The 24,543-nt window shown below is 35.1% G+C and overlaps 1 protein-coding gene across 1 annotated transcript in view; it reads left to right on the plus strand.

The window, feature by feature from the left end:
- STAU2 (staufen double-stranded RNA binding protein 2) overlaps positions 1–24,543 on the plus strand; it is a 286,094-nt gene that overhangs the window by 95,322 nt on the left and 166,229 nt on the right. The window contains exons 9-10 of the mRNA XM_082364073.1: positions 6,370–6,507; positions 15,420–15,551. Of these exons, the coding sequence (XP_082220199.1) occupies positions 6,370–6,507; positions 15,420–15,551 (270 nt within the window). The remainder of the gene's footprint in view (positions 1–6,369; positions 6,508–15,419; positions 15,552–24,543) is intronic.

Raw genomic sequence — 24,543 nt, forward strand, 5'->3', positions numbered from 1 at the left:
TGCTGCAAGGTAGACTAAAAATAAACGCCAAATAGGTCCACTCATCATGAGTCATAGTGGTTTTGAGGACTGGCTTTCATTTATATGCTCTAACCACATGGTCAGGGAGTAGGATATGGTTGTTAAGAAAATGGCCATTAGAGTCAGAAAATGACCTTGGAGTGTGAATCCTTGTGACCTGAGCAAGTTACCTAACTTTTCTAATCTTTCACTTGTCTATTTATAAAGTAGGAATAATAATTGAACTTGCTGCACAGGATTGTTATGTGTTACTTGAAATACTACGTAGAATGTATTAGTCATTATTATTAAATATTTATTAACAATACAAATAATAAGTACTCAATAAATATTAGCTATTGTTATTTTGTATCTAATTCTATTCACATTTTACATGTGCATGAATGTATCCATGGTCTGTTTTCCTAAATCTTTTTATATATAAAATCTATAGCTTCTCCATGATGGAAGAACAGTGCTCTGCATCAGAATGGCAGTGCAAAACTGGTCACATTAACTTCCACCTAATCTGTTAAACTAAATCTAATCTTAATAAATTAAGAATAATAAGCCTTTAGTCTAGAAAAGATCTATCACTTTTTATAGTAGAATATAAATATAACTCTTGTTACTTTTAACCATAGCCATTAAAAGCAAGAGTATTGTTTAAATGTTATTCCACAAAGGGGGGAGAAACGTTTTGAATTCTAAAAATAATTTGCTACTACCTCCAATATATAAGCATGTTATTCTAGAACTTTCTTCCTATCCACCATTTAGATCTCAGCTTAAACTTGACTTCTTCAGGGATGCCTTCTCTGATCCTCCCCCAGTCCCAGATTCGGTTCCCCCCCTACAATTTTCCTCACATACATCACACTTGGAGTTTCTTGTACCATATCTGTCTTATGTTAAAGTCTGTAGATATTCTCTGAAATGTAAGGTTATTTTGAGAAAGCAGCATGCATACAATGAGTTGGAATCTAGATAATTTTGAGTATGATCAGACCTTCTAGTGGGCCAGTAAGTGGATCAGCTTGGATAGTGTCTTGGTTTTCAGCATTTTAGTCACTTCCTTAAATGTCTTCTACATCTAGGGTCTACCATTCCTTATTATGCAACAGAAGTAGAGGAAATAGCTGTTGATGATTTACCTTGATTTTATTTAGAATAATGAAATTATCACATTGTCTCATTTGATCCTCTTAATCACTCTGTGATGTAGATATTATCCCCATTTTACAGATGAGGTTCTGGGTGTTTAAGAAACTCCCCTAAGATCACAGAGCAGAGTCAGGTTTCAGGTCCAGTCACATCTGATGCCAGTGCCCATTTGAAACTGGTTGGTTGTGAACTCCTTTTGGATTTTAATTTACTCTACAGAGTCACCTTGTTAAAATGTAATCCTGCCCTGATGGTGTCTTTGGGTTTAGATTCTGTTCTTTAATGTTGTTCTCTTCTGTAAGATGAGGCCTCAAAGGAGGTTTTCTGATGTTGGAGATAAAGTTTTCTGAATAAGACTGTCCTTACTGGTTTGTAGAATGATAATCTAAGACTTGCTATCCAAGGAATAACTTAATTTTCAAGGGTGCTAGTAGTTAATTTCAATCAAGGGAAGAAACCAGCCATTCTTAACGTTCTCAGAACTCCATCATTCTCTGATTGGATTTATGCATCTGGTTCTTTGTCGTTGGAATCTGTATCAACAGCGTCTTTGGAACTTACAGACATTCTTATAAAATAGGCAAATTAAACAGGAATAAAGACAACATACCATTGGAAGTACATGTTTATGTGATCATCTTCATGGACATCTTCTAGTGCGAGACTCAAGAGCTTCCCTTTACCTTTTCATTGGCATTTCAATCTTAGACTTACGGGTTATTATCTGTATTTGTCTTTTCTCATCAGTCCTTCTTTACTTCCATTATAATATATATTTTTTTCATTTTCTTGGTATGTAAGTAGAAGTAGAAACCAGTATTTTATCAAAAGCTAAAATTTTCCTTTTCTTTCTTCTCCCCCTCTACCCAACTATTGCAGTATTGAAGTTCTCAGCCTTTTCCCTCTCTTTCTCTCTCCTAGGCTGCTCTTCATACTTCTAGGGCTTCAATTCAGTCCTTATATAGATGATTCCCAAATACTCTTCTGTGCGCGACACTGCCTGTTGGGGCTCTCACTTAATAGTTCACAGGCCCCTGAAACTCTGTCCAAAACTCATCGTGTTCCCTTCTGAACCTCTTCCTCCTCCTGCATTCCTTATCATAGTGACTGGTATCCCCATCCAGCGGCTGAAACAGAATCCTGGGAGTCCTTTTTAACATCTCTCCTACTCCTTGTATAGAGTCAATCATCAAACCCTATTGATTCCATCACTTAAATATTTCCTAAGTTGGTCCATTTCTTTCCATTCCCTGCCAACCTTTTGATCCAACTCACATTCATGTCTTGCCTGAACTACTACAGTGGGTTTTTAATTGGCCTTCTTCCTACAAGTACTTTTGACATCAAAAGATCTTTTTAAAAGTGTTGTCTTTTAGAAATACTGATCAGATCATGTCATGCCTCTACTTAAAATCTTTTAGTAATTTCTCATTGTTCTTTGGGTAAAACCCAAAATCCCCAAAACATAATTTAAAAGACCTTGCAGGATCTGACTTAGAGGCTGTACCTGCAGCACCAAGCTAGATATGGTCGAGACTCAACAACTACAGGAAAAGCTAAGACTATATAGTGGCTCTTCTGTAAGTTTAGTGTAACATATATAAACTGTAACTTAGTGATTACCCTTGTCTCTAATACCTGTTTTAGAGTAAATTTTCACAGGTGGATATAAAGTGCTGACCATAGGACATGCAAACCTTCATTTCTAGGAATAATATATGAAGAAAGTTAGTTTGCATACAGAAAAAAATATTTGATTTGCAAAGGTTTTTTTTTTTTTAAACCTTTTAGAAGCCACTAAAAAGGCTATACATAAACTTAAAAAAAAAGCTTTTATCAAGTTTTATTCATAAACATTACCTTATATAAAGTTAAAAATAGAGTGCCTTCTAAAAGGTTATATAGGATGTGTATGTAAGTTAAAAAGCATACTAAATAAGAGTAAGTGAGACCTACCACCCAGCTTGAATATAGAACATTTCTCGGTAAGGTTGAAGCTATCTGTATACCCTCTTCTGTCACATCCTGATACCACCTCCCTTATGTAACCTGCCATCATTAGTTTTGTGTTTAATGTTTCCTAATCTTACAGTTTTACTACATGTTTGTTTTTCTGAAAACTGGTATTTGGTTGGTTTCTAAAATAGCTTTATTGAGGTGTAATTGACATACAGTGAACTGTACATATTTAAAGCATACTATTTGATATGATTTGATATATGTGTACAGTTGTGAAACCATGACCACAATCAAGATAATGAACCTATCCGTTGCTCCCCAAAGTTTCCTCATTCCCCTTTGGAATCCCCCCACCTTCAATTCCCAAGCAACCACTCTTTTTTTGACTGGCTTTGTTCACTCGGTATAATAATTTAGAAATTCATCCATGTTGTTACAACTGTTAATTGTTGGTTCTGTTTTATTGCTAAGTAGTATTATATTGAATGGATATACCATAATTTGTTTATCCATTCACTCTTTGTTGGATATTTGGGATGCTTCTAATTTGGGGCTATTAAAAATAAAGCTGCTGTGAACATTTGTGTCTAAGTCTTATGGGCATATGCTTTTTTTTCTCTTGGGTAAATACTTAGGAGTTGAGTGGTGTGGTCATTTAGTAGGTATACAACATTTTAAGAAACTGCCAATTGTTTTTCAAAGTGATTGAACCATTTTGTATTCTCAGCAGCCATGTGTGATAATTCTAGTATCTGCATATCCTTTCTAACACATAGTATAGTCTTAAATTTCAGTTGTTCAAATACATGCATATTGATATCTCATTTTGGCTCAGATTCCTCCAGTGACTAATGATAGAGCATTTTTTTGTATATACAGTAGCACATGAAGCTTGATGAAGTGTTGTTCAGATCTTTTGCTCGCTTAAAAATTTTTAAGTAATAATTTAAATAATAACAAATAATACATTTAAAATATAAATTTATTATGGAATTTTGAGAGGTCTTTATACATTCTGGGTACAAGTATTTTTTAATCAGATATGTGGTTTGCAAATATTTCTCCAGGCCTGTGACTTGTCCTTTTTAAAGAACAGAAGTTACTAATTTTGACGAAGTTCAATTTATTATCATTATTATTATTGAATATGATTTTGGTGTTGTATCTAAGAAATTGTTACGTAACCAAACCAGAAAAATTTCCCCTATATTTTCTTCTGGAAGTTTTAGTTTTAGATATTACACTTAAGCCTATGAACCATTTTGAGTTAACTTTTGTGTGAGGTATGGATTGAAGTTTTGGGTTTTTTCTACATGTGAATATCCAATTGTTCCAGTACCATTGGTTGAAAAGACAACCCTTTCTCCATTGAATGGCTTTTGCACCTTTGTTGACCATATATGTGTGGATCTACTTCTGGATGCTGTTCTGTTTCACTGATCTCTTTGTCTGTCTTTCTGCCAGTACCACACGTACTGTCTTGATTACTATAGCGTTATAATAAATCTTGAAATCAGGCAGTCTGATTCCTCCAACTTTGTTCTTTTTTCAAGGTTGTTTTGGTTATTTGTCCTTTGCATTTCCATATGAATTTTAAGTATTGGCTTATTAATTATTACCCAAAAAGAGCATGCTGGGGTTTTGATTGGGGTTGATAGATTGATTTGATTGGTTTGATAGATTTGATTGACAGATCAGTTTGAAGAGAATCAACATTTTAAGAATATTGAGTCTGCTGATCCATTAACATGTGTGTCTGTCCACTTACTGAGATCTTATTTAATTTCACCAGTGTTTTGTAGTTTTAATGGGCTTTATATAAATTATATCATACTTTATATATTATTCTGTACTTGCCTTTCTCACTTAACATTTTTTTCTTAAATTCATTCATCTTGAGGTATGTAGCAATACTTAATTCATTTTCACTGTGATATGCCGTTCCATTGTATGAACATGCCATAATTTATTTTTTCTTTTATAGATGAATGTTTAGGTTATTTCCAGTTTTTCTTTTTTTGCTATTTCAAATAATGCAGCTGTGGATATTCCCATACAAATGAGCTAGCACATTTGGGTAACAGTTTTCTAGTTGAATAGGCTACTGAGGAGTGGGTTTATTTATTGGCTTTACTAGACATTGCCAAATTGTTTTCCAGTTTATATTATGATCAGCACTGTGTAAGTTTTTGTTACTCCCCATCTTCACCAGTTGAGGCTGTTGGACTTCTTTTGCTAAATTGATAGGTATGAAATAGTATCTCACTGTGGTTTTAATATGCATTTTCTGAGTCTTAATGAGATGGATTATCTTTTTATATGTTTTTTTTCTTCTGTTAAATATCTGTTCATCTCATTTGCCCATTTTTGTTTTATTTTTTTAAAATTTTATTTATTTATTTATTTATTTATTTATTTTTGGCTGCATTGGCTCTTAGTCGTGGCAGGTGGGATCTTCATTGAGGCACGTGGGATCTTCCATTGCAGTGCGCGGGCTCTTTGTTGTGGCACGTGGGCTTCTCTCTAGTTGTGGGCGTGGGCTTCTCTCTAGTTGTGGGCGTGGGCTTCTCTCTAGTTGTGGGCGTGGGCTTCTCTAGTTGTGGTGTGCGGGCTCCAGAGTGCATGGGCTCCAGAGCGAGTGGGCTCTATAGTTTGCCGCACGCGAGCTCTCTAGTTGAGGCGTGCAAGCTCAGTAGTTGTGGTGTGCGGGCTTAGTTGCCCCATGGCCTGTGGGATCTTAGTTCCCCGGCCAGGGATCGAGTGCACGTCCCCTGCATTGGCAGGTGGATCTTTACCACTGGACCACCAGGGAAGTCCTGCCCATTTTTATTTTAGATTGTCTTTTTCTTAATACTTTTTAGGAGTTTTTAAAAATATATTTTGGATACTGGATATATCTTTTTTTAACTTACATGTATTTCAAATATCTCTTCCCAGTTCATGGCTTATCTTCTTACATTCTTTTTGGTGTTTTTTGATGAGTAGAAGTTGTGAAGCAACTCCTACTGTATTAAAGAGTTTAAAAGGATAGTTGACCAACTTATCAATAACACTTCTAAGCCCTAAATCCTATAGAAGCCTAGTTTCAGATCCATTTTATAATTTTCCTTTATAAATTTTCATTTATTTCAGACAGAGTTTTGGGGTGCAGGGGAGGAGGTGAGAACCATGGTTTCTTTAAGGACCTAATAACAAGTTTTAAAAGCAGGTCTCATGTTTTGAAAATTTTTCTTAAATTTTTTTTAGGCTGGACCAGAATATGGTCAAGGAATGAACCCCATTAGCCGCCTGGCTCAAATTCAACAGGCCAAAAAGGAAAAGGAACCAGATTACGTTTTGCTTTCAGAAAGAGGAATGCCTCGACGTCGGGAATTTGTGATGCAGGTATTTCTAACTTTTATATTAAAAGATTTTTTTAACTATTGAAAAAATTTAGAAATCCTGAGGCTGGAATAGAGATATGGTGGAAAAGAAAACTAGGAATTAATAGTAGAAGGTAGAACTGTTTACACTTAAAAGTGTTCATTCCCTCCAGGCCCATCTACCAACTTGGTTGAAACATTCAAGTGTCAAGGACATGTTAGAATAGATAGTATGAGTTTCTAAGGGACCGTGAGCTCACGCAGAGTTCATCATTTAGAATGCCTATCTGTAACTTAATGTGTTGCAGTTTGCAGCTGGAGTCTATTAACTACTGGGAATAAAAGACAGATGGAATTAGAAACAAAATTTAGAAGGGTGGATGTAGTATGTGGAACAGGGCCAAGAGCATGAGCTTTTGAGTTATTAGAAAAATTAGGAAAAGGGAGCTAGCTGGCTACCTAACTGTGGTGAGGACTGAGGGACTCAGAATTGCTGAGAGATTTAACTGCTGCGTTGTGAAGCCAAGAAAATTGAAGAATGGTTGCTGGTGTATTGGTCGATGGGTGGGGACTAGGAATGAGGTAGAAGGCCTAAAATGCCCTCCTTCGTTTTAAATCCTATACCTATCCATCTTCATTTGCCAAGTCAAGCCCCGGTATCACAGAAACTTTTCATTTTTATTATGAAAATTTCAAACGTATCCAAAGGTGGATATATTTAATAGTATGCTTTTAAAAATAGTATAATGGAAGAGTATAATGGCATCTTGGGGAATATACCCATCATCCAAAGCCAACAATTAAGATTTCTGCTGTACTTGCTTTGGCTACCAGTTTTTCTTTCCTCCCTTCCTCCCACCCTCCTTTCCTTCTTTTCCTGAAGTATTTTAAAGCTGCTTTCTAACCACATGTCATTTTAGCCTACATACTTAGTGTGTATCTCTAAAACATATGGAAGTTTTTCTTACATTTTCTTACATTAGGCATGGTTCATTAGAATCATCTAGCACCCAGTCTGTATTTAAATTCTCATTGTCCCAACTGTTTCTGTTATAATAGGCTTGTCAGAGAACCTTTTTCCAGTCAAACCTGTGGCTCTCATTTTTAATAAAACCCAGTTACAATCAACAGATGTTAATTAAGTGCTGATCCATGGCAAACGTTCTGGACTCAAATATAGTATCTCATGTTGATTAACTTTTCATGCATGTCTAAATTTTACCTTCCTTCCTAATTTGTAATCCCCATGTTTCTTTATGTCACAGTACCCAATATGGCGGTATGTATGTAGTAGGACCTTCATAAACCTGTGAGGTATATTTGCTGCCTGCCTGATTGAGAGCTAGTATGTTAGGCTTTTGTTGGTGATATAAACTTATGCTGTAGTTACAGGTGAACCACGGTTGGGAACTTAGATATCCAGAGAGGGGGAATTCTTCTGTGGTTTGTGAATGCATTATTGTCTGGATGTCACTGGGACCCGCAACAGTGTGGTTCCAGTATTTTCACTTTGTTAAACACGTGCACCGTTTTTCTTTTTACATTCTTGACTTTAAAGAATTATAGAAAATAATTCTTTGAACTCCGAAACTTGAGGGAAAAAAAAATCCCCTACATTTTAGACCTGTGTCAGGAATAAAAACTGGCTTTGACTTTATTAAACAATTCCTTTCCTGTGGATTATATTGAGTACCCCTTTTGAAAGAGGAATTTAGAATATCTTAGGCGAGCTTCCATTTTATGGGTATTCATAAACATTCTAGTCAAACAGGAACATTTGGCTGTACTTTTAAATGTTTTCACACTGAATTCATATTGTTTTTTCCTTCTTCTGAAAGCCCCAGTGGATTCATTACAGTATTGCAGCAACTTCATCAAAGTAAAGGCTTTTGTATAAACTACTTAAACAATGTTATCATTCATTATAATTGAATCGTTATAATTGAATGTGGAAGTAAACTATCTAAAGATAATGTGCTCATATTTATCTATCACCAGAAAAACCCCACAAACAAATGTGTGTTATAAAATGGATGTAGTTACTTGTATTGATTACTAGGTAAAGGAAGATCTCTGATGACATTATTTGGATATTTAGGTCCAGAGAAAATTTCTTAAAGTTTTTTTTTTTTTTTTGGAGAGACATATTTTAATTTTTCAAGAGAAAATAACGGTAACTAAATTGTGTATCAGCACATTCTGTTATTATGTGTCATATGATGTTAATTTTTCTACCTGTGATTAAGATCTCCAGATTTAAAAAAATATATGTAAAGGAAATTTCATTTGTGACTCAGTGAAAGATAATTAAGTTTTTGGTAAATGCTATTTTAGAATTTTTTTGTTGGTTTTTTGAGGACTTGATTAATTTAAAAAAAATTTTTTTTAAATAGTATCTTGGTTTTTTTTTTTTTTTTTTTTTTTGGGTGGGGGCGCCGTGCTGTGTGGCATGTGGGATCTTAGTTCCCTGACCAGGGATCAAACCCGTGCCCCCTGCAATTAGAAGCGTGGAGTTTTAACCACTGGACTGCCAGGAAGTCCAGATGACTTGATTAATTTAAATGATTTGTTTAAAGACAAAAAATCTGGCCGTCTTAAATTTATTGCATAGCAAAATAATTGAGCTTCTTTGCAGAAAAATTAACATTTTAATGTAAAAGTCTTATAATAGTTATAAAATTTGTGAGCTTTCTAGGAAGATGACTTTTGGAAGTTTACTTACATACTTACTTGACTTTTATAATGCAGTGATTTTTTTTTTTGAGTGACCACTGTGAGTGCTGGCAGGGAATCAAAGTCCTTTAGCACAGTGGTCTTTTTCAATAGTAACAAATAACTCTGGGGTAACCAACTACTCACAAGCTATTGAACCATGCAACTAAAAAACTTGTGTCAGACAAAGGGTGGGTGAATGGGAAAAATGAATCTGGAAGCACCTGTTCTGGAAATAAGTCTTGAGGTGTCAGAGTAGGTCAGACGGAAAGCCAGCAGACATAGATTTAAGGTGAATGCTGTGATGGGAACCCCATGGCCCAAGAGCAGGAACCTGGAGCCAGAGGGCCTCAGGCCTGGGCAGGTAAATGAGATTTAGGGATGAAGCAGCAGAAGATTTGAATGAGAATGACAAGACGTATATAGCCTGTGAAAACAGATGAAACATCTTTCGCTGCTCAGTTATCTTTTGCTGCCATTTACTTTGGCAAGTCTTGTGACCCTCAGAGCAGTAGAGGAAGCTTCTGACGTAGCTGGGCTGATCGTTTAGCTAGCATGCATTCCAGCAACAACACAGGGTCTGGTGAAGCTGGCGAACAAACCAAGCACTGGAAAAAACAACAGGTAGCAGAGGCTGGCTCTAGCCAGGGACTCAAGGACACACAGGGCCTTGATAACATCGGGTCCGGTGCAGGCCAACAGATGTGGGAGGTGTGTGTGTGCACCTAGCTCCAAGGATCTGCCGTGAACAGCACTAGATCAGTGCTTCTGAGTGGGGTCCATAGACTACTGCTGATTTGTCATAATGTGGTGGTTTCTGGTTTCAGGAGAAGAAGCAGTGAAATGTTTCAAAAACATTGCACAGATCTGAACTATAAGATTTGTGATAGTTGTTACAGAGGTTCTATAATGAGTACATTTTCAGTGTCTCATACACTGCAAGAAGTATGTCATTTAGTTCATCTTGAGTTATACTCTGTTTAGAAAGTGCAGTTCTTTGTCATATAATTTGGACATTATTTATAATTGTTAAGTTTTTTTTTAAGCACTGTGTTGCATATCCCTAATTCCTTAAAAGGAGTTGGTTCACTGAAGCTTAAAAGTAGTGATGGAAATAGTAATACAAATAAAAATCTCAATAATGGTGTAAGAATAAATGGCAAACAGTACACATGTGTGGATACCAGATGGAAATCTATATGTTCTGACACAAGTGAAATAACCAATGTTATGATTACACACAAAAGCCAAAAAAGAAAAATATGTGTAGAATTATCATACATTGTATCTGAAAACTAGTTTTAGTTGTATCATTCACTGCTAGTACCCAGTATAGTGTCATTGTGAAATTTTATTAAAGTGTCATGAAGCTATTGAAGTTTTCTAATTTTTTTTAAGCAAATTGCAGTGACATTTGATAAAACAATTCAAAATTTCAGATCTAGATTGCCTGTTCAGCCTTCTTGCTCATTTTTCAGCTGTTTTTCTAAAAAAATGGATTTATAGGAATCTATTATATATTCTGGAAATGTGAGTCTTTTGCAGTTATATGGCATTTCAAATATCTTCTCTTGTGCTGTGACCTGACTTTTTTCCTTTTTTATTGATACTTTTTGAGGAATAGAAGTAATTCATTTTAAGGCAGTCAAGTTTATCTCTCTTTTCCCTGATGTTAATTTTATAATGTCTAGACATCCCGAAGAATAATGCCCCCACCTTGTTCTTCCTCAAAAGGATCTTGGCTGTTCTTTGCACCTTGCATTTCCATGTAAATTTTGGAATCAGCTTGTCAAATATTGTAAAAATATGTGTGGGATTTTGATGGGAATTTATTGAATTTATAGGTCAATTTGAAAAAATTGATATTATTATAATATTGAGTCTTCAGTGCATGAGTATGGCATATCTCTATTAGGTTTATCTTAATATTTCTCAATAATGTGTATTGTTTTATGTGTAAAGATTTTTAAACATCATAGGTATTTGATTTTTGTTTAATATAAATTGTATCTTTTAATATTTTTCATTTTCTACTTAATTGTTGATGGAATATACAAGGGCAGTTGGCTTTTGTATACTGTCTTTTATACAAGAACTTGTACTTTCATAAATTCTTATAATTTACCCATAAATTTTCTTGGATTTCCTCTGTAAATATTATTTCTGCAAATAATGACAGTTTGTTCTTACACTTCTAATTCTTTTTTTTTTTTTTAATTTTTATTTATTTACTTATTTATTTATGGCTGTGTTAGGTCTTTGTTTCTATGCAAGGGCTTTCTCTAATTGCGGCAAGTGGGGACCACTCTTCATCGCGGTGCGTGGGCCTCTCACTGTCGCGGCCTCTCTTGTTGCGGAGCACAGGCTCCAGACGCGCAGGCTCAGTAATTGTGGCTCACGGGCCTAGTTGCTCCGCGGCATGTGGGATCTTCCCAGACCAGGGCTCGAACCCGTGTCCCCTGCATTGGCAGGCAGAATCTCAACCACTGCACCACCAGGGAAGCCCACTTCTAATTCTTAAACCTTTTAGTTTGCTTGCCGTATTGCTATGTCCAGGGTTTGCAGTAAAATGTTAAATACTAGTAAAAATGGAGGGCATTTTTGTCTTGTTTCTAATTTCAGAACTTCAACATTAAGTATAATGTTTGTTGAGGTTTGAGTTCTCTTCCTTCCCTAGTTGCTAAGAGTTTTTATCATGAATGAAGGTTGAGTTTTAGCAAATGCTTTTGCTTCATTTATTAGGGTGATCATATGATTTGTCTCCTCAACTGATTAATATAGTAGATTCCATTGATTTTGTTTGAGTTTCGAATGTTAGACTTATCTTGCATTTTTGGAATAAACCTAACTTAGTCACAACTTTTCTTCTTTTTAATATTGCTTTGTTCAATGTACTATTATATGGTTTAAACTAGCATTTATGTTCATGAGTGAAACTGGTCTGTAAAATTTTTTTCTTATACTTGTTGGATTTTGGAACCAAAGTGATGCCTCACTGAATAATTGGGGACTGATTCCTCTTTTTTTATTCTTGGATGAATTTTTGTAAGATTAGCATTATTCTTCCTTAAATGTTGAGTAGAACTTGCTGGAGAAGCTCTCAGTAGTTTTCTTTGTGGAAAAGTTTTTAATTGTGGTTTTAATTTCTTTAGTAGTTACAGACCTATATAGCTAAGGGTTTATTCTGTGCCAGTTTTGGTAATTTGTATTGTCTAGGAATTTTTCCATTTTATCTAAATAGTCAAAAAATGTTAGCTGAAATATTCAGTATCCTTTATTATTTTGTAATGCTACAGAAGCTGTAGTAATCTCCCATTTTCATTCTTATTTGTGTCTTTTCTTATTTTTTCTTGATCAGTATTACCTTTGGTTTATCATTTTATTAGTCCTTTCAGGGAACCAACTTTAAGCTTTTTGAACTTCTCTGTTGTACTTTGTTTTATATTTCCTTAATTTCTGCTCTTGTCTTTATTTTTCTATTTTCTTTGGGTTTATTTTGCTGTTAATAACTTCTTGGGGCTTCCCTGGTGGCGCAGTGGTTGAGAATCTGCCTGCCAATGCAGGGGACCCGGGTTCAAGCCCTGGTCTGGGAAGATCCCACATGCCGCGGAGCAACTAGGCCCATGAGCCACAATTACTGAGCCTGCGCGTCTGGAGCCTGTGCTCCGCAACAAGAGAGGCCATGATAGTGAAAGGCCCGCGCACCGTGATGAAGAGTGGCCCCCACTTGCCACAACTAGAGAAAGCCATCGCACAGAAACGAAGACCCAACACAGCCAAAAATAAATAAATAAATAATTAATTTAAAAAAAAAATTGAGATGGATGGTTAGCTTATTACTTTTCTGCCTTTCTCTAAGCTTTTATAGCTTATTTATTTTCTTCTAGACACTCTTTTAGCTACATCCTTCAAGTTTTGATATACTGTATTTCCATTATTATTAAAATATTTTCTAATTTCCGGTGAGATTTCTTCTTTGCCCATAGATTATTTAGATTGTTTAATTTCCAAAACTGTGATTATCTTCTTGTCTGCTTCTATCACTTACTGAGAACAACGTATAAAAACAAATTCCATTCTCATTGTGTATTTTCTATTTCTCCTTGTAATTCTTTCCTCTTTTGTTTTCTCATTTACTTTTTATATTTGTATTATCTCAGCACATGCAAGTCTAAAAAATCATTAGCCAACTCAGGAAATGTACATGTGGATATAAAATGGCTGATGTATATTTAAATATGTTGATGTACATGTATACATGTGTACATCAAGTGTTCACAAAAGGTAACTGTGGAATAGTTCTAATGATAACAAGCTACCATTTATTGAGCAGTTATACTCAGATACTGTAACATACACTGTAGTTTACATACATTTTTGTGTTTAATTTTCAAAGCAACACTTATTAGGTCATTGTATTATCCCTCTTTTACTGATGAAAAAACTGAGGCTTAGAGATAGTAAATAATTTGAATCAGTTCATGCAGCTAGGAAGTAGTAGAGTTGGATTTCAACTAAATCTGACTTGGAAGTCTTTGTTCTTAACCACAGTATTGTACTAATCTTTATATATTAGTTGTCTTCAGGAACTATTTAATGTAAACCTTTGTAAATGATATCATTTTTAAAATTTATTTTTTGGATTAAAGACTTTTATTGACGTATAGTTAATGTACAGTATTATGTAAGTTACGGGTGTACAATACAATAATTCACAATTTTAGTTATTATAAAGTATTGGCTATATTCCCTGTGTTGTACAATATGTCCTTGTAGCTTATTTCATACATAGTAGCTTGTACATCTTAATCCCCTACCCCTATATTGCCCCTCCCCTCCTCCCTCTCCCCCCGGCAACCACTAGTTTGTTTTCTGTATCTGTAAGTCTGTTTCTTTTTTTGTTATATTTACTAGTTGTATTTTTTAGATTCCACATATGAGTGACATCATACAGTATTTGTATTTCTCTGTCTGACTTATTTCACTTAGCCTAATACCCTCCAAGTCCATCTATGTTGTTGCAAATGGTAGAATTTCATTCTTTTTTATGGTTGAGTAGTATCCCATTGTGTATATATACCACATCTTCTTTATCCATTCATCTGTTGGTGGACACTTAGGTTGCTTCCATGTCTTGGTAGTCATGAACAATGCTACTATGAACATTGGGGTACATGTATCTTTTTGAATTAGTGTTTTTGTTTTTTTCAGATATATACCCAGGAGTGGAATTGCTGGTACATATGGTAGTTCTTTTTTTTTTTTTTTTTTAATAATTTTTATTGGAGTATAGTTGATTTACAATGTTGTGTTAGTTTTAGGGTACAGCAAAGTGAATCAGTTATACATATACATATATTCACTCTTTTTTAGGTTCTTTTCCCATATAGGTCATTACAGAGTTTTGAGTAGAGTTTCCTGTGCTATACAGTAGGTCCGTATTAGTTATCTATTTTTTGTATAGTAGTGTGTATATCTCAATCCTAGTCTCCCAATTTATCCCTCTCCCCCATTCTGTTTTTAGTTTTTTTGAGAAACCTCCACACTGTTTTCCACAGTGGCTGCACCAATTTACATTCCCACCAACAGTGCAGGAGGGTTCCCTTTTCTCCACATCCTCGCCAACATTAGTTATTTGTGTTCTTTTTGATGATAGCCGTTCTGACAGGTGTGAGGTGATAGCTCATTGTGGTTTTGATTTGCATTTCCCTCATGATTAGCGGTATTGAGCATCTTTTCATGTGCCTCTTGGCCATCTCCACGTCCTCTTTAGAGAAATGTCTATTCAGGTCCTCTGCCCATTTTAACATTATTTTAAATGGCAGCAACATGAATTTCAGCCTTTTCAGTTTAATAAGTAAAGAATACTAAATGTAGTCGTAATCAACTCTCTACAATGTGAATTTTATTTTTCTGCTTATATCAATAATACAAGTTTATTGTTTAAAACTCAAATAATATAGAAATATGTAAGGAACTAAAAATCTTCTAAGATTCTGTCATCCTGAGATAACCCCCACTGACATTTTGAGGACCATGTTTCCATACTTTTCTCTATGTATATATTCATATATATTTTACATAAAAGGGATCTTAATTGCCATTTTTATTACGGACTGAAGTTTATATTTTTGAATGCTAGAGAGCAGAACACATTGCTTTATGGTGTTAAGGTTTGTTACCAAAGCAACTATCATTAATTTCTTACTTTAATCTTACCAGGTCAAGGTAGGCAATGAAGTTGCTACTGGAACAGGACCTAATAAAAAGATAGCCAAAAAAAATGCTGCAGAAGCAATGCTGTTACAACTTGGTTATAAAGCATCCACTAGTCTTCAAGATCAACTTGACAAGGTGAGAGTTAAATTTACATGGACAAGTTCTATCCTGTCAGGGTATAAAAGTGATGAGCAAATTCTGTCCCAGTGTTCCTTGACTCTAAGTACTGTCTTAACTGGTGTTAAAGTAGATGTCAAGTTTTAACTTTTCTAAGGTGGTACTCTATCTTCATATCTTTAAAGATAGATTCTCCAGGTATAAAATAACAGCTGTTTAGGGTTCAAGATAAAATATTATAATCTTACAATTAGAAAATACTAAAAGTTCATTGTATCATTATACATATCTTATATAATACCAGTGTAATAATTTTAGCTTACTGACTGATGATTTTTGCCTTATGTACACAGTTTTAATTCGTGCTTTTTTAAGAATAGAGGTTGTTAGCCTTTATTTCTGGAATACAGCTGGAAACACTGGAAATAAAGATCCTGATTACACCTTTAAGGCAGGAACTATATAGGACAGACACTCTATAAACTAATTTTTCTATTTACTTTAAATTAAAGGTAAACTCAGAGGGTGTTTATTTTCTGCCAAGACTTGTGTTCATGGTCCCCTATTTCTTCTGCAGCAGGTAATGACATCATTAACACCTACCTCTGTTGCAAGAGAAGCTGAGAACCTTGAATTCAGGACTTGGCAGATAACTTGGCAGGAACTGGCTTCATTTCACTTTGTATTAAATTATCATTTTATCTATACATATGTATAAATTATTTTTATTAAACATTTTATTTGTATGAACATTCACAAAACAGGCGTAATAATTATTTCTATCATAAACAATATGCTTTTTTCCATGCCATTTTCTCACACAAGGATTCTGTTTCAGGGATATTTTCAGTTTCTGCAGGAACATCTTTCTGAAGGTTAGAGTAGCAATGAAATCATCTATTAAAAAATATTTAGATACGCTTTTCTTTTTAAGGCACTACAAATATCTAGGCAGTTATTTTGAGTGATTAAAAATTATTTGTCTGTGTGATATCACTGGAGATTTCAATTCTGTTTTTATAACCTGGCTAATGAATGCTTTTTCCTCTTTTAAAAGTATTTGTAACATGAAACCTAACATGTGTTCAAGTTTCTATAGTTCTTATATTGTGTATATGTTGTTTTAACTTAACACATTTATATTGACTTAAAATTGGTAGGTGATTTATAAAAATACGTCAAAATAAATCTCATAGACATTTATTTGTAAGTTAAGTGAAAATAAAATAGAACAAAAAACTGGCATTAATTTCATTAATTTGAAAAACGTTTTTTGCTTACCCACTGTGTTATTAGTTAGGGTTCTCCAGAGGAACAGAGCCCGACAGAGAGAGAGAGAGTGTGTGTGTGTGCGTGTGCGTGTGTGTATCACACGGAGATTTTTTAAAGGAATTGGCCCATGCAATTTTGGAGGCTTGGCTAGTCCAGAATTTGCTGGGGAGGCTGGCAGGCTGGAGACTCAGGAAGGAGCTGCAGAGTCCAGAGGCGATTGGCTAGAGAGCTGCCTCTCGCTCCAGGGAAGGTCAGCCTTTTTCTAGGCAGGACTTCAACTGTTGAGGCCCACCCACGTTATAGAGAGCCATTTGCTTTACTCAAAGTTCAGTGATTTAAATGTAAATCTCTTCCAAAAACACCCTCACAGAAACACCCGGAATAACATTTGACCAAATATCTGAGAACGGTAGCCCAGACAAGTTGACACATAAAATTAACCACCACCCCCACTAAATGCCAAACACTTAAAATTGAAGATAATGGGATGACTGGAATTTTGTCCCTGCACTCAAGAAACTGACCAGTAAGTGTTAGGGGTGAGGAGCTTTAATCATATAACAAAAATTATAGTATAATTAAAATTCTAGATATGTGAAGATGAATCTGGAAAGTCAGGAATAGCTGAGACCACTGTTTTTATGTGAAGTAAAGAGCTTTTGAATTATTAATTTGAGATTTGAACTTGAAAGTGACATGATCTGGTTTGCTTTCTTCAAAAGACAGTCCTATAAGTAATGTACTGAATGGATTTGGGCAGGACAGGACTGAAGGCAGGGAGGCCAGTGCTAGCAGGATTGTTCAGGTGAAAGATGCTGAGGGTCTGAACTAAGGCAGTGGTGGTAGAGAGGAGAGGGGAAAGACACCAGCAGTCCTTCTGAGGTGTACATGATGAGATGTCAGTAGCAGATAATGTGCGTGGGGGTACAGGAAGAAGGAGGAGGAAAGAATACCTGCAAAAGGGGCAGTAGAGAATGATCTTAAGAAGAAGGTGGCCGTCGTGTGCTGCAGAGATCAAATAAGAGAAGGAGTGAATACAATGATTTGTCAATAAGAAGATCTTTGGAGAATGTAGCAAAAGCAATTAAAAAAACAAACCTGTAAAAGCAGTTTTTAAAAACTTGGCTTTTAAAAAAAATAAGCAAGATATGTACGTGATTAAAAGAATTTAAATAGCACAAAAGAGTAAACAGTGAAAAAAAAATGTTAGTCTCACTTCACCCTGAGACTCTCAGTCTCTTGGTCTCTCTTCCTAAAAAGTTATCTCCCACAGTGAGTTAATATTTGTACATCGTGTAGAATAGTGTCTGGAATATAGTGAATCTTATGTAAGGATTTGATAAATAAAGATGAAATAAATATCCTTACAGAGATATTCTATGTGTATGCACTAACATGCCCCCTTTAAAAAAATCCAGATTCATCGAGTTGCGGTTCAATACATTTCGACGTGTGTGTGTGTGTGTGTGTGTGTGTGTGTGTGTGTGTGTGTGTACATGCACTGACCACCATCACAATTAAGATTTATAACATTTCTGTTACCCCAAACAGTTCCTTAATGCCCATTTATAGTAAATGTCTTCTCCTTTCCTCAGCCCTTGCCAAGCACTGGTCTGATTTCTGTGTCTATAATTTTGCCTTTTCCAAAATGTTGTATAAATTGAATCGTACATTATGTAGCCTTTAGTGTCTGGCTTCTTTTTTTTTTTTAATAAATTTATTTATTTATTTATTTTTGGCTGCATTGGGTTTTCATTGCTGTGTGTGGGCTTTCTCTAGTTGCGGCGAGCCCCCTGCTACTCTTTGTTTTGGTGCACGCGCTTCTCATTGTGGTGGCTTCTCTTGTTGCGGAGCATGGGCTCTAGGCATGAGGGCTTCAGTAGTTGTGGCGCGCGTGCTCAGTAGTTGTGGCTTGTGGGCTCTAGAGTGCAGGCTCAGTAGTTGTGGCCCATGGGCTTAGTTGCTCTGTGGCATGTGGGATCTTCCTGGACCAGGGATCAAACCCATGTCCCCTGCAATGGCAGGCAGTTCTTAACCACTGCGCCACTAGGGAAGTCCCGTGTCCGGCTTCTTATCGCTGAGATTCATGCACATTGTTGCATTTATCATTCATTTGTTCTGTTTTATTGTTTGTCACTGTTTTATTCTTCACCAACATTTAGGTTGTTTGTAGTTTGAGGCTATTATAAATAAAGTGGTTAAAAACATTCATGTACAAATCTTTATTGTACATATTCTCTAGTATATCCTATAGGTACACAGTTAAATAATAAGTACCGTGTCACTTTACAAGAAACTGAAGATGTTTTCCAGAGGGGCTGTATCATTTTGCATTTCCACAAGCAATGTTTGAGATTTCCAATTACTCCACATCTTTTCCCACTCTTGTTATTGTCATTTAGCTTTGATCATGCTAGTAGGTGTATAACATTATCTCTTTGGATTTTAATTGCATTTTCCCTAATTAATAATGCTGAGTAGTTTATCATGTGTTTATTTACCATTCATATCTCTTCCATGAAGTATTTGTTCAAAATTTTTGTCTTTTAAAAAACTGGATGGTTTGCTTCCTTATTATTGGGTTGTAAAAGTTCTTTATATATTTTGTGTGCCAGTCCTCTATCAGATAAATGACTCCCCTCTCCTCCCTTCCTGCCTTCTCTCCTTTTTTTATGTACGTTCAGGCACCACATTTGTTTAAAAGATGAGTGCTTTTCCATTGAATTCCTTAGCACCTTTGTTGAAAATCAATTGACCACATATGTATGGGTCTGTTTCTAGATTCTCTATTCTGTTCCATTAATCTGTATGTCTGTTCTTCAGCTATTACAACTGTATATCGAGTGTAGCTTTTTTGCTATGGTTTCAAATCAAATAAAGAACTCCATCTTTGTTCTGCTTTTTAAAAATCTTTTTGGTTAATCTAGAGTCTTTGCATTTTCATAATAAACTGTAGAGTCAATTTCTACCAAAAAATATCCAGTTGGGATTTTTCTTTGGGATTGTGTTGACTGTGTAGATCAGTTTTACATAAATTGATATCTTAAGAATATTGAGTCTTCCAGCCCATGAACAAGATCTAGCTCCCCGTTTATTTAGGTTTTTAGAAATAGATCCCAGCAGTGTTTTGTACTTTTTCATAGAAATATCTTGTACATTTTTAATGTTTATCCCTAAGCGTTTCATGTTTGTGGATGCTATTGTTAATGGTATTGGTTTTTAATTTGAATTTCCAATTCTTCTTTTCTAGCATTTAGAAATACAATTGTCTTTTATATATTGACCTTGTATCCTGTGACCTTGCTAAACTGACTTATCAGTTAGGTTAGCTTATTTTGTAGATTTTTTTGTGATTTTCTGCATCGATGATGTGTCATCTGTGAATAAAGACAGTTTTTTTTTCCTTTCTAATCTGTATGCTTTTTATTTATTTGTCTTGCTTTATTGCCCTGAGTAGAACATCCAGAGCAATGTTGAATAGAAGTGATTGATTGTTGAATAGGAAAGCAGATATCTTTACCTTGTTTCTGATCTTACGAGGAAATCATTGTCTTTCACCATTATATACTGGGATGCTTGTAGGCTTTTTATATATGCTCTATATCAGACTGATAGTTCCTTGTATTCTTGCATTGTTGAGAAGTTTTTTTCCCCTTAATTATCAGTGAATGTTGAACTTTGCTAGATGCTTTCTGTGCATCTGTTGGGATACTCACATGACTTTTCTGTTTAGTTTGTGGATATGGTGAATTTTTTTATTGATGGATTTTAAAAAATTTATGTGATACAGGTTCCCCCACTATCTGAAAGTATAGCATTCCTATGAAACATTTTGTAAGCCAGAATGGCCTAAAATGAAGAAGTGTTTACCTTAGGACACATCTTGGTAACGGATGCACAACATAAATCCAGATAAAGCACAGATCTTCAGATGCAGTTCAAAGCTATGGCGGCTGGATGCTGAGATGCTGCATGTAGTTGCCGCTCTTGGTGTGCGCTGCCTCAGTGATGGTTACCTGCAAAATAAACGCTGAATGGTATTTTTGGTTTTTCATAAAAGTGAAAACCCTCTTTGGATTTCTTTTGGTCAACAATAACAGGTACTAGTGCAGGTCTTTCATAAAAGCAAATGGCATAAAGTAAACTTTCAAAAGGTAGGGGATAGCTGTATATACATACATAACAAAGATTACCGTTTTAACCATTTTTAGGTGTACATTTCAGTGGCATTAAGTACAATTACAGTGTTGTGCAACTATCACCACTATCCACAGCCAGAAAGTTTTCATCATCCCAAGTAGAAATACTGGTTTTAGTATCACTGTCAGGGTAGTGCTGGCCTCCTATAGTAAGTTTGGAAGTATCTCCTCCTCTTTCATAGTCTCAAAGAGTTTGGTATTCTTTCTTCCTTAATTGTTGGGTAGAATTTACCAGTGGAGCCATCTGGGTTTAGAATTTTTTCTGTAGGAAGGTTTTAAGTATAAATTGAGTTTAAAAAATAGATATAAGACTACTCAGATTATCTACTTCTGCTTGAGTGAGCTTTGGCAGTTCGAATCTTTCAAGGAATTTGTCCATTTCATCTAAGTTGAGTTTAATGGTATAAAGTTGTTCATAACACTGCCTTATCATTCTTTTAATGGCTACAGCATCTGTAGTGATATTTTCTCTCTCATTTCTGATATTGATAATTTGTTTCTTCTCTTTTTTTCTCTGGATCAATCTGGCTAGGGGTTTATCAATTATTTTTATCCTTTTCAAACAACCAGGTTATGGTTTCATTGGTTTTTCTCTATTTTTCTATTTTCAATTTTATTGATTTCTGCTCTTTATTTTATCCTTCCTTCACTTGCTTTGGATTTAATTTTCTATTCTTTTTCTAGTTTTGTAAGCTAGAAGCTTAGACTGTGGATCTGAGAACTTTCTTCTTTTCTAATATAAGAATTTAATGATATGTATTTCTCTTTAAGCACTGGTTTAGCTCTGTCCCACAGATTTTGGCTAGTTGAGTTTTTATTTTTATTCATTTCAAAATTTGTTCTAATTTCCCTTTGATTTCTTCTTTCAAGTCCTGTGTCTCTTCTGATTTTCTGTTTACTTCTTATATCAAGTGTTAATGTCTCCAGCTAGAAATTTGGATTTATCTACTTTCAGTTTTATCAATTTTGTTTTATGTACTTTGAAGCTATCTTGTTACATACATATACCTTTAGGGTTGTTATGCCTTTATGATGACTTGGCCACTTTATTATTATGTGAATTTTTTTCTCTCCCTGGTAATATTCCTTGTTCTGAATTCTTCTTTGTCTGATGTTAATATAGTCACTCCAGTTTTATTTTGATTAGTGTTTGTGTGGGATATTTCCCCCCCCATCATTTTACTTTTAGCCTATCTGTGTCTTTATGTTTAAATTGGTTTCTTTTAGAAAGCATATAATAGGGTCTTGCTTTTTAAAATATAATTTGACAATCTCTGCCTTTTAGTTGGAGGTGATCAGACCATTTGTACTTACTATAGCTGTTGATGTGGTTGGATTTAAATCTACCATCTTATTAGTTGTTTCTGTTTTTTCCATTTACTCTTTGTTCACTTTTTTCTCTTTCACCTTCGATGTGGTCATACATTTTACTTCTATCTATATACTATAAAACCCACAGTTTGTTGTTATTAATTTTGCTTTATATAGTCAATCTTTTTATGTGGTTAAAATCAGGAAAAGTATCTTATATTTAGTTTCATTTTTTTACCATTTTCAGAATTCTTTATTCATTTGTGTAGATCTAAATTTCTTTCCGGTATTATACTCTTGCTTGTAGAACTTCCTTTAATACTACTTGTATTAGAAGTTCTGCTGGCAGTGATTTCTGTCAGCTTTTGTTTGATGAGAAATTTGTTATTTCATCTTCATTTTAAAAGTTATTTTTGTCTGGGTATGGCATTCTGGGTTTTTGTGTTTCTTTCAGCACTTTAAAAGATCTTGTTCCACTGTCTTCTGACTTGCATGGTTTTTTATATGAAGTCTGTTGTAATTCTTATCTGCCTTCTTTTTCCTCTCTTGATGTGCTTTTTTCTCCCCTCTGAAGGCCTTCAAAATTTTCCTTTTTCATTAGTTCTCAGCAGTTTGACTCTGATATGTCTAAATTTGATTCTTTCCTTTCTTCCTCCTTCTCTTCTTCCCTCTTCTCCCTCCTTCCTCTTTTGTTTCTCCCTTTTGCCTCCTTTTCTTCCTCTTCCTCCTTCCTTTCTCCTTTTTGTATTTTTCCTGCTTAGTGGTCTCTGAACACATTGGATCTGGGATTTGTTCTCATTCAGTTATTTTGTCAAATTCTCAGGTATCATCTTTTAAAATATTTCTTCTTCCTTGTTTTCTCTCTCCTTGGGAGTTTCCAGTTACGCATTTGTTAGCCCATTGGTATTGTCTTAATAGATCCAGAATCTTCTGTTCCTTTTTATTTTTCACTCCTTTTTTTTCCTGTTTCTCAGTTTGAGTAATTTCTATTGATTTATCTACAATATTACTGATTATTCTCCAGCTGTGTTCATCTGTTAATAATGACATCAATATTAATTTTCTTCTGTGGTATTTATCTCCCTAGGATTTCCATCTGCTTTTGTTCTATAATTTCTGTTTTTCTCCTGAAATTCTCCAAATGTTCATGCATGTTGTTTGCCTTTTACATTAGATCTTTTAACCTATTAATCACAGGTATTGTAAAATTTATTTCTTAGAGTTCTAGCATCTGGGTCATCTCTGGGTCCTGTTTTGTTGACTTCTCCCTCTTTTGACAAAAGGTTATTTCTTTTTGTAGTTTTGGGTGTCTCATAATGTTTGAATGAATGTTGGACATTGTGTATTGAGAAACATTAGAGGCTGAGTTAAGTAGCATTTATGTTGAGAAATAGGCACATCTCTTCTTCTGTCAGACTGTTACTATGGAGGGTGGCATCAATCTAGTCAGTAGTTGGGCTTGTTTTGGGTTTTGTTGTTGCCACAGTCTATTAACTTCAAGTTCCTTTAGCAGTGGTTTGCTGTTATCTGTGTTTTGTTTGGGGTAAGGTTTGGGGAGGGTTTTTCCTCAATGTTTCTGCTCTCTCCTCAGGTAGCAGCAGTCCTTTCTTTGCTCTGCCACGAGGTGAGGGGTATCTCTATGCTTTGTAGTCAACTGCTCCTACTTGTTATTTGACCATAGGATTGTGTTGGGTAAGGGAGCATAATTCTTTTTTTTTTTTTTAACATCTTTATTGGAGTATAAGTGCTTTACAATGGTGTGTTAGTTTCTTCTTTATAACAAAGTGAATCAGCTATACATGTACATATATCCCCATATCTCTTCCCTCTTGTATCTCCCTCCCTCCCACCGTCCCTATCCCACCCCTCTAGGTGGTCACAAAGCACCGAGCTGATCACCCTGTGCTATGCGGCTGCTTCCCAATATCTATCAGTTTTACATTTGGTAGTGTATATATATCCATGCCACTCTCTTTGTCCCAGCTTACCCTTCCCACTCCCCATGTCCTCAAGTCCATTCTCTAGTAGGTCTGCGTCTTTATTCCCGTCCTGCCCCTAGGTCCTTCATGACTTTTTTTTTTTTTTTTTTTTTTTTTTTTAGATTCCGTATATATGTGTTAGCATACGGTATCTTTCTGACTTACTTCACTCTGTATGACAGACTCTAGGTCCATCCACCTCACTACAAGTAACTCAATTTCGTTTCTTTTTATGACTGAGTAATATTC

Source organism: Balaenoptera borealis (genome assembly GCF_965194805.1).
Source record: "Balaenoptera borealis genome assembly, chromosome: 17".
In the NCBI taxonomy this organism is placed as follows: Eukaryota; Metazoa; Chordata; class Mammalia; order Artiodactyla; family Balaenopteridae; genus Balaenoptera; species Balaenoptera borealis.